The sequence below is a fragment of the Aptenodytes forsteri genome, unplaced genomic scaffold (genome assembly GCF_000699145.1).
Source record: "Aptenodytes forsteri isolate BGI_AS27 unplaced genomic scaffold, ASM69914v1 Scaffold421, whole genome shotgun sequence".
NCBI lineage: Eukaryota > Metazoa > Chordata > Aves > Sphenisciformes > Spheniscidae > Aptenodytes > Aptenodytes forsteri.
Window position 1 is genome coordinate 8,228 of NW_008795524.1, and position 11,967 is coordinate 20,194.

At 38.1% G+C, this 11,967-nt stretch overlaps 1 protein-coding gene across 1 annotated transcript in view; it reads right to left on the minus strand.

Moving 5' to 3' along the window:
* Positions 1 to 1,000: 1,000 nt before the first annotated feature.
* RSPO2 (R-spondin 2) overlaps positions 1,001 to 11,967 on the minus strand; it is a 57,684-nt gene continuing 46,717 nt past the window's right edge. Inside the window, exon 4 of the mRNA XM_019472764.1 lies at positions 1,001 to 1,838. Coding sequence (XP_019328309.1) covers positions 1,729 to 1,838 — 110 coding nt within the window. The 3' untranslated portion in view covers positions 1,001 to 1,728. The remainder of the gene's footprint in view (positions 1,839 to 11,967) is intronic.

The window sequence follows — 11,967 nt, forward strand, 5'->3', positions numbered from 1 at the left end:
TGGTGAAAACCTCATGGTTAAGTGGAAGTCCACAAGCGGTTTCATGGAACATTCATATGTGCCTAACTACTGCACATTTTTGTAGCAACACTTGTCCTAGCTAAATATGGATATATTTGTGCTTATAGAGGCTTCATTTCCCTAGTTTATTTGTAAAGCATATAACCCATAAAACTAAAACTGAGATTTGTGGGACTTTTCTAAAGTATATGTTAAAAAGAGTTTTGTAGGGATCTGGGGTCTGTTTTGCCGTTTCTTTGCTTTGTGTAGGTCATATGCAAGTTTTAGTCCTAGAACTGGAATAACATTTCTAAGTGACAGCATAAATGACAGCCATTTTAGTGTGGGCTTTTCCCAGCAAATATTAAAAAATCTCCTTGAATGCAAGCCCGATAATGCTAAATTACCAAGTTACACATCCTGAGCCATTTTAACTTCCCACACAGAAAATTCTCTCCACCTCTCCCCCAAAAAAACCCTCAAAACACACCAGATGCAGATTAAATTTGCTAAACTTCTACAAATAACTGGCAATACTGGGACATTGGCTGGGGTTTGCTACACTTTTGAATGACTGAACTTACATCGCTTTTTTTTTTGTTTCTCTCCTATTCAGGTATTTGTTTGCTGTATCTGCCTGGATCAGGACTAACAGAAATAAATCATTGTGCATTATATCTGAAAAAAACCCTACACATACAGTCTTAGATACCAAGAACTTTTCATATAATTTCTCTCCTGACACTCAAAACATCTATCATCATCATGCCTCATCTTAAAAAAGTTACACTTCTTTTTCTGAGACAAAATACACCAGGGCTGAGATAGGAGTACAGAATAGCAGAAAAGAGTCGCAGTTTACTCGTCTGGCAAGTATACTTCAGAGCTGACACTCCTTTGCGAGGGTCAGTACAAGGTAGTTTAGCCATCTGAATGTGCTTTACAAATGAGAAAAAAATCCAGTTTGTAACTATTGAGAAATATGAGAAGATACTTAAAACATAGTAAAAAGTAAACATTTACTGAATTATTTTAAAGTATATTACTAGAACCAACAGGACATAACTTTAAACATGTATAAAGTATTATACATAAAAATGCATAGATGTACAGTAAATATGTTCATTTATATGTAGACAGAGTAATATGTACACATAGGGTCTGTTGTGCTTCTGTAAGTCTAAGCAGTAATTCCTGTGGTATATTGTCTTAAAGCAGTTTTATTATACAACTGTTTCAATGTAGCAGGTGCTGAGAACAACATACATTAATGCTAAGTAGTAAGTCATATCCATTTACTCTTGAAATGTACAAATATAGGAAACAAAGGCCATAAATGCAATAGTACCTACACCTCCAAGACTTCCTTTTTTTTTTTATTTAAATATGCACAAGTCCGCCTAATGGTGATACATAGGTTTCTTTCCTGCTTCCCTTCCATGTCAACATGTTGACCAGGCACTCAGGACAAAATCTTTGACGCACTTCAGCACCACTTCCACTGATTCAACTCAGTGCGCTCCTGACCTTGAAGTCTTCAGGTCAAAAATGAGAGGAAAAAATAAAATAAAAAATATATAAATAAAACAAACAAGCTTGTGGGCTTTTTTCACAAGTTATTTGCCACCAATACTGTCAAAGCAGCTGAATCGTAGTGCATCCATGGGCAGGAGCATATAGCAGCTTTTGTGCACTTCGCAAAAAAATATATTAAAGAAAATCAAGTCTTTACTGGCTTGTTTTATCTGTTGCTAAAAAGATGCTGTGCTGCTTCTGAGCCCTTTCCATCAAATTCTTTTTCTTCTTTTTCTTGTCCTTTGTTTTTGTTGGCCTTCTTCCTAAAAATAGGAAAACCAATGTCAATGAGTCAATTAAGTAAAGAATACAGAAGTAATATTAGACTGTAGTCAAAAAACTCAGTGGCACAGAAATTATCGATGGGGACTGTAAAGGTAATGCTGGCTAATGAGTTTTGATCATCAGTGGAAACAGAAGTTTTCAATGTGGTACAAGAGGAAGCAAGATCCTCGACTGTCAACACTTGTCCACAGGCACAATTTTGCTGGTATGAGTAACCATGTTGATATAGGTCTCACTTTCGTCAGGGTAACTCACGCAAGCAACGTTATGCAAGTGCCTGGGGCCCAGGGCCAAACAAGTACGTAGACTCCTAACTCACTGAAAGCTGGATACATGCCTTAGGCCCTTGTGTAAATTTGCTTCAGTGAGTAATCCTATTTAAGTCAAGTCCAATATATCCGTGATTTCAATGAGAAATTAGGCATTACAGCCCAAGTATTTGGTTGATAACTCACACAAGCAACATTATGCAAGTGCCTGGGGCCCAGGGCCAAACAAGTACGTAGACTCCTAACTCACTGAAAGCTGGATACATGCCTTAGGCCCTTGTGTAAATTTGCTTCAGTGAGTAATCCTATTTAAGTCAAGTCCAATATATCCGTGATTTCAATGAGAAATTAGGCATTACAGCCCAAGTATTTGGTTGGATGGCGTCCTACATGCTTTGGCAGAAACAGTGCCGCCTCTGTGAAGAACTGCTATTATTGCTTATTAGTACACCGTGACTAATTCTCACAGCATATTACAGTGCAGAAACAAAAATTTCATTACACGCTTCTTACTATTGGAAGTTCACTGAAAAATAACCAAAATCGGGAAATCGGGATCAATGCAGGAAAAAAAATTCTCAGGCTCCTGGGATGGGAAAGCTTCTTCCTGTTCAGCTCTAATAATAAATCAGTGCCCTTTGATTATCTCAGCAGAGATACCACGGACTGAAAAAATGCTAGATACAAAGGCCCTCATTCAGCAATGCATTATCTTTTAAGTATATGCTTAAATCTTATCAAGTCTAGTAGGATTTAAGGAGATGACTGAATACTGTCTGGAGTGAGAACAATCTGGGTTTTCTTGGCAGCATCATATACTGAAATATGTGATCAATGGTTAAAAAAATAAGGTTATTAATCTCTAGAGGTGCCAATTTTGCAAACTTTCAGGAGAACTAAATGAACTTAGGAAGACAGTAAAAGGAAAATCAAGTAGCAGATGACATAAAAATGTGAAAATGCATTTTTCACCTATATTGTCAGTACATTATTAACTGGGAGAAATGTTTGCCAGTCTGGCTTTGTCTTACTTCCATATTGTTTCTTAATTAAAAAGGCCCAAACCAATATGAAGCATTTTTCTCTATTTGATAGTAACACTGAATAAATCTGATTCTAAAATTATCAAAATTTATGATTCATTAAAAATATATATTTATATATTATATGCGATACTTCAGATTACGTATTTGTAATATGCTGTCTAGGCTACTATTCTCTAGGAATTATTGGAATACTTGTATATAAAATAAGACAGGACATTACGGTAATGAGCACATGAGTTTAGTCCATATTAAAATCATAAAGGTCCTTGAAATTTACTTCTGCTTCTCATTAAAGTCTGGCATTAATGCTACTATGGCATTTTGCCATTTACAGTAAAACCTCAGTCCAACCAATCATTAATCAAAGCAGCTTTTAAGTTAAAACTCTTTAGTAACACTGTATCTAATGACTAGGCACATCTAATGAGGTCAGAGGGAAGGAATACTTGACACAAAGTGGCATTACAACAAGATGGTTTGAATTATAGAAATTTCCATATCAAAATTTTATTACGTGATTCTACTAGTTGGTATATTGTAAGGCATCAGAACTGGGATGAATGTATAGTTCAACACTGTATTGGAACTTGCATTTTAAATATTCTAAACCCAATATTTTAATATTTTAACCCAAATCTTCGAGATACTTATTAAGGAAGGAGTAGATGAGGGGAAGCAATTTTAAAGGACTGACCAATGCTGCTGGTCAATTGATTCTCAGAAGACCCGCAGAATAAATTAGAGCTTTATTGGAGTTTTGCTATCCTGTTTGCTCAGTGATCTTACTTTCTGAGGTTTTTCACTGTACAGACCAATTAGTAAAAGAAATATAAACTCCAGTCAGTGCCTCATCTAGTTTTCTCTACAACTTCCTCCAGAGAACTAGAGTAAATGCTTACTGTAAGTTTACAGTAGGGAAAGATCCTATTATTTTTCCTCTGAAAACTTTGAGATGCACAGATAAAATGACTCACAACCCACTTGGTATCTCTGTCTAAGCCTTACAAAGTAGCTCCTGTAACACAAGCATCAGATCAAATTGCCAGCACTCTCCCCATACAATATCCTTAAAATAGAAATGAACTGGACTAGATTTCAGTGATTTGACATGTCATTGTGCAACAAACACATTACGGTGCTTCTGCTGCTCTGCAGCAATCGTCCCCGTACCTGCTTCTGACCCAAGGCACACCAAAGGCAAATTACCGTCTTTTACATGTGCCATGGAGTAACAACCCGCGCGGAGGCAGTACCACTGAGCCATTGATACCTGATAACTTGTTCTCCTGTTAGCAAGCTCTTTGTCTGCTCACTATATTTCTAAGTGCCCTGTTGCACAGAATAAGTTTTATTATTTTCAGGACAATATTAAACCACACAGAGAAAATCCAGATGGCTGGCGATGCTGATTCCAACTGTCATTTTAACCAGAAAACTGAATATAAAAGGTATTTCTTGGCTAACCATTGGTTCCCATATTGTTACTAGAATGAAACAGAGATTAGAGATCAGCAAGAAAAAAGTGACTATAAAGACTAGAGAGTTCAAACAAAGTATGCTGCTGAAGTCCCCACGCATGAGAACTTCTATTAAATTCAGATTTCAATTACAGTGCTTATTTTGTCGGCAGAAGCACAGTGAACAGAAGTAACTTCTGAATATCTTGCTACAGATGCCTTTTGAAGAACATGATGTTTATGATGCAGAAAGTAGATCCTCAAAGAGGATCCAGAAGCCAAACTCGCCCAGTTCCCCAACTGGAGGGCAGTGGGGCGAGGACGGCCAATGGAAGAGGCGTTCCCCTGGGGCTGGGATGTCAGCGGCTCCCTCCGCTCTGTGCCATGGGTCAGGCGTGGAGAACCTCGTCCGCAGGGACCCTTGCACGGTGTCCCTCACACCTCGCCATGCTCACTGCTCCTGAGAGCAAGAGCCCTGACCCCAAGTCTCTCTCTCCATAGGAAGCAGCAGGGCTCTGCTGCGCTTGGCTTTGCTGGGGCAGTTGAAAAGGAGTGGATTTTAGCAGCGGTGTATTATAGTCCAGAAGTTCCTGTTGCACACAGAAGGCAATTCCTGGTTGAAGCAAACAAGGAGGGAGAGCAAAAGCACTCTGTCTCTCTAGAGGGGTTTTACCGCTATCAATAACAGGTTATGGTATTACTGCACAGGACAGAAAGTGACAATATCTGAGATATTAAGCCTGATCCACCTAGCCTATAAACCCCTCCTGATCAGAAACAGCACCCAAGTGAGCAACTTGTCCAGCACAGCCGCCTGGGATCTGCAGCCAGCACCGCTCAACATTACATCCTTCCGAGGGATAACTCGCCTGCTTGTCATATGGCAGATAGCCACGCGCCTTGCTTCTCCTTTCCAAGTTACAGGCCTCCACATCAGGTCTGATCTTCAATCTTTATTTTATGACTGCAGACAATCTATTTTTGAAAGCCCTTAGTGTTAACAGCAATGGGAGCAAACACAAATAATTCATGCAAAGAGCAGGATATCTGAGCACTGTTCAGGTTACCGTATTCCTATTTTTATTTTGATTGCCTTTTCCCTTGCATGCTAACAAGCTAACTAACTTTTCCTTGAAAAGCATTTTTTATCTTTGACTGTCTAAAAAAAGGCTCCTCAATTTTTATTATCAGAATTAGCTCTGAACATAATTTACAGGATTTGTTTAATACTCTGTAAAGTTATGTGTATACACTGACATGTATAGGGCCTAAGAAAGCTCTGAAACTTAGCTGGATTCGGAGTTCAATTATCTAGCAAATAAAAGCCTTAAAAGCTTACCTATCATTCTATATCTCATATTTCTGCACAGGTTATTTTACAGATGATTGGCACAGCCATTCATTCAAACCCTTTATTGCCATGTTATAAAATTCAGTTTTGCTGTTTGCTTTATAAATTACCAATGAGTAAGTCCTCATTTTCTACTAAGTAACTTATCCCAATGGTTGGTATTTTACAGTGTTACTTATAAAAATTTTGTTTGGACCGCTTGCTTGTGGTAGATAGATGGGCAACTAATAAGCTATGCAATGAAACATTATTGTCAGCTAACAACGATTCACAGCTTCTAATGGTATAATAACATATAGGTAGTGATACAATAACATATAGATAATAAGACAATTCCAACACAAATTCCTGAAAAAACATTATTTATGCTAATATACACAGCAATTGTCCATACACCAGAGAGTAACAGCTACAAAAATAATTATTTAACTTGGCTCTTGCTGGATTATTTTTCTTCCTTTTTTGTTGTTTTTGTACCATTTTACCAGTGTTGCTCCTACAGCTGCTGCATGCTGGTATTATTAGAGACTCGTGCTCAGTTCTCTGGTTTGTCTCATACCCTGAGCTGAAAGGTATTTGGAAATACTGCATGTTCTTTCTGGATGGACCCACCTGGTCAATTTGGGATACACGTTACTTGGCTCAGAAGGAGTCTTCATCACCTTCTGCCAGCTGCAGGCAGCTTTCTTCAGACAGAGTCTGGGCAGCAGATTCCTTACACTCAGGGCACTCCTGATTCTCCAGAATTAAAATGCAGCAGATGTATTCACAGGAACTCCCGGCAACGTTGCTCGAGATCCTTGGCTCAGACAGACAGCATCAGTTTAGTATCCAAACTGTCCTTCATCTGCTGTATAAATACTGTTGTATGTACTGCTCTTCTAATGAAACCCATCCATTGCTAGTTTCAGCAGATGGAGAAAACACAGTATACAACCACATGAGGGCAGCAAGGATTAAAATTTAAAACATTTAATAAAAGAAAAAAAAGCAACAACTATCTGCAGCTTTATTTCATAGTGTAATTCCCTCACAAATTTTCAGCGTTCTCACATACAAATTATTATTTTAGAGATGTCAGAATGTTTAATACTCCCTTCTTTATTTAAAACAGTTTTCTCTTCTATTGATGACTACTGAATAATGGGACTTACAGGTATATGCCTGCTTCCCTTTCCTGTATTTTCATATGCAGAACTTTCACTGCTAGCAGCAAAGGCACAATGGTGTCCTGGGATAACAGCAGACCTTGCTAAATACACCTTTTAATCTTTTCTTCCCTTTCATTTGTCCTTTTAGGAGCTAAATGTTTCACACTTGTACATCATTCTCCTGTGTCTGCAGTTCTATCATAGACCCCACGTGTGGCAGCATCTCCTCCCCATAGTAAGCTAGAAAAGTTATTACACTCAAGTTGTATCACTGGAGGATGGCAGACACCAGGGAACTAATGACAGCAGTGGAAAGATGATAGAGATACTCAATGATTAACCAGTCAGATCAACTCAAGAGCAAGATGGCACATGTAAGCTTCTGGAGGAGCCCTCTCTGGCAGGACAACTCCTGCACAGACCCGTGGATGCCTCATCATTTACTCCCCGTTTGCAGTGCACATTAAACTACATGTAAACAGTGACCGCAAAAATCCAACAACCGAGCAAACAAAGGATTCAGTCCAGAAATTATTCCCCAGAGGTAACTTATTTCCTGGGGCTTTCAGTCCAGTTAAAAATTTTGGATACCGAAACTGCCAGAGAAATGCACAAATTGTTAAGAAATCTTATAAACACACACTCAATAAAACAAAAAATTCCCCCACTGCTACAAAGTCAAGCACTTCCTAAAGCATGATTTACAAACCAACGCTGACAAGTGGCCCACAGGAAGCGGATGCAAAGAGCTTTAATAACTTAGCAAACCGCACACCGCGGGCATCTCTAGCAATGTCACCTGCTACCGAATTCATGACAGCTTTCCTAAATTGAGTTGCAGTTGGGTTTTTTTACACCATCAAGTTTAGGCTGAAATTGGCTATGCTCAATGTGTGCTACAGGAGGAATATGACTTGGGGGAAATCAGCCAAAGTAAAATAGCCTTTTTGGACAGGAAGTGAAAGACATTGGGACTCGGATGGTGACATTGGAAAAGAAGTAAGAAGGTTGAGGAGATGGGACAGAAAGGGTCAAGTGTCAGAAACCAGTTCCTCATTTTCCTGGGTGAATTTCTGATGTCATTTGAAGAAGTCCTGCGAACACATATTTGCCACTGAAGACAACAGAAAGTATGGTATGATCACACAGAGTACATCAGCTGCCCACAACACCATTTCAAATCCCAAAATACCAGAATTTGTAAAGGCGGGTCAATTAATGATTGCAAAGCACTGAAACATGGTAACAATGGACACCATAGAAAAGTCATTAATTATTTTATCATTCTTTCTTCATTTGTAAGGGTTGAATAATGTTGAGCAAATGAGGTCTTAGAACAATTACTGAATAAAAATAGAAAAAAACATACCATAATTATAGACTTTATCACAACTGATACAAAGAAGGAGCAAATGAAGGCACTTCTTCAGCTTTGAAGTACTTGAGTTTGCAAGATTACTGGTCGTCTTTTGTACTTTTTGGTGCAATACTAATAGCTAATGGTATAAATTATATGTATTCCCAGCCTACTGAAATTAATCATAGACTAAGAAAATGAGTTCCCTTATGTAAATGTACAGTTTGATGTTTTTCACACATTCTTGTCTATTTGATGTCAGCTTTCCTAATGAAAATCAGGGAAATTTCTGTCTTGAGTAAACCTTGTAATTTTTCCACAAATCATTACAAAAGCATTGGTAGTGCAGAGCTAACCTGCGTGATATCTTATTCAGTTCCTAACAGTCAGAATCCTGATATTTTATTTTCAACTTAATAATTTCACAACTTTGGGTAAATTATTTTATCTCAGCCAACACTTAACATTGCATATACTTTGTGTTTGTATACACCAGACATCAGCTACTGAGATGAAAGCTAATTTAAAAGAATCAAAGAATAATTCCTCAACTAAAAGAAATATCAAATTATCCCAAGTTTCTGTATCTTAATCCCACTAGTTTTTTTTGTTTTGTTTTGACACATCCACTAAGAAATTAAGGGGTTTATTATTCAGGGCAAAAATAAGCAAAGTGAGGTACTCTTTTTCTCCCAAAGTACACAACTACCTTTCATCTGGCCTGAATACAAACTAACTAAGCAATACTAAAATCTGATGTTCCTTCCTTCTGGACAATATTGAGTATCATCAGACACTGTCATCTGTTTAAGAAATACTGGTTCCTCCACAAAGAAGGGAATTTACATGTCACAGCCTATTGACAGTTCAGTAGATTTTTTCCTCAACTTTAGGGCAAATTCACTGGGAAAAGAGTCGTCTTACATTGCTGAAATGCATTGCATTTCCCACAGTGCAGTTTTCCAACGCGTACAGTAGATGGCAGTGATATATTAACTGACAACTGGCTTCCACTTCCATCCTTTCAAAGAATATTAATTTTTCTTTGTAGAAGTACCCATTACTCTGCCTAGAACACAAGCCATTCTATTTATTAATGAATATAAAAAGTGCAAAAAATAAAAATTCACACATAAGGACTCAGAGAAGAAAGCAAAGAAAGCAAAAGAAAGCACACATCGGACAGAGGGAAACTAGCAAACTCAAGGTGACATGGAAACTCTCAGAAAACTCTGATAGAAGACCTACGTTTAACTGAATAGTATGGATGTTTAAATATTGGGTCCCATTGCCCTTTCAGTCACAGTTGTGTGAAAACAGGTGGGTCTCCATTGCAGCCAAAATGTTTATCTAATGTAGATTTAGCTCAGAATTCAAATGATGTATCAGTTGCATGCAGAGTACTCACTATTCTTATCTTAGTCAACACCATGTCAGATCAGACGCTTTGCAAGCAGAGCCAAACAAAATATTTCCAGTGAAAGGTTTGGGTTTGTTTATTTTCCTTCCTTTCACAGTGCAATATAAAACAAATTTCAAAACAATAAAAAAAAATCATAGACAGTCAAGAGTACACATACACGTGTAAATATATTTTACCTCTATAGGCAACAATTATAGCTAAGAACTAATTGGCTTTGAACTTCTCTAGGTTTGATTGGACACTAATCTGACTTAAAACTCCCTCTGTCCAGTATTTCAAAGCAGATTCTTTATTTTTCTTCCATTTCTCCGTTTTCTAGCTAACTCAATTAATTTCATTTTTATCTCAACATATAGAGAATAGAAAATAAATTCTATTGAGACAACATTTATTTGTGGCACCTGTAAGGTTTAATTTCATACTGGAAATTGCATTTTGTTCAATTAAGGGTTTCTTACAGAGAGAGAGATTATACTGGAAAGTTGACTTTTTTTAGAGATTTTTTCCTTCTGTGAAATACTATTTAGTTGTGAAGGGTTTGGGTTTTTTAATCCCTTTAGGGATTCTGGTCAAGAACTGAGGAACAGTTTTGTTCCGGAACCTTTTTTTTTTTTTTCTTTTTTTAACTGAAACAGCTCCAAAAATAGTTCTCCTAAAATAGTTTTAATTATCACTTCATCCTCTCTTCAAGTAATGCACAGGTAATCCTACTGAAGTTCAGTAAGAAAAGAGGCTAAATTGAGCACTTGACGACAGAATAAAGTACGATCCAGCAGGAACACTCCTACTGAATAACAACTGAAAGTGAAGATGAATGTATTATTTCTAATAATACGATGTAGAATTATTACCTCAGTCTGCTCATCAGGAATGGTGTACCAGATTAACTGCTCCACCTGTGTTGCTCACTGATATTTGTTTGGTTTATACTCAAGAAGGCGCTGAAACAGAAGGTATTCATGCCTACCAAAATTTGGTCAGGTTGGTCTCTGTTCATTCGTAACTACGTTGGTGTATACTGTGTACGCTTGTCATTCTCCTCAGACATTTTTCTGGTGCAGTGAGATGAAGCACACGCACTTGTTTTCTTCAGCAAACCCACAATCAGAACTTCACTCCATCCATTATAGCTTTTACAACCTGTACTATGGTCACGATGGAGTCACTGTCTTGGTCTTCTAGTTAGGGTATTATCTTTTCTGATATTTCCCCTCTGCTGATGCAGTGCAACACACTCTTTATATCTAATGATCTAAATTTAGCTTTCAGGACTTCCCTTTACCTGTACATCCCACACACTATGGCCACAGAGTTCTCCATAGTAATGCTACACCTGCATTACTAAATTAAACAGTGTTGGAGAATATCCCCAAATACTGTGTCTCAATTGTCTGTCATGTTTTGACCTGCGGCAGCTCCTGCCCTTCCCAAGAGACAGCATAGGCCAGGGCTGCTCCCGCAGGTATGTCCCTGGCTTGGAGCTCTGAGCAGAGCAATATGGATGTGGACCAACCTGTGCCACTCAATGCAGTGCCAGATAACACCCCAGCACATTTAGTTAACTACTATAGTCACTATGTTTGAGCTGTGGCCAGTCAGGATTTAAAAGATGTCCTGAGTTATATGGCTTTATCCCTAAACGTATTACAATAGCTTTCTTGCTGGCATAAAGAGAAGCACTTTCCCAAGACTGCCTACAAGGACCTAATACTCATATGCATGCGAGGTTGATTTATGCTGTAACCAGTTAATTCCACATCATATAGCTACAGGAAGCTTATTCACTATCAGAAGATGGAGAAAGGGCACTTTTCACCCTAATTTTTACTTGTTTCCCAATAATCACACACCAGTTTTTCATGGATATTAAGATTAATATTGCACAGCCATTTATAAAAAATGTATACATACGGTATCCAATATGGCACTTTAGCTTGCCAAAGCTTTTGTTTGTGTACTAGTGTGGTGGGTTGACCCTGGCTGGACACCAGGTGCCTCCCAAAGCCGCTCTGTCACTCCCCCTCCTCAACGGGACAGGGGAGAGAAAACATAA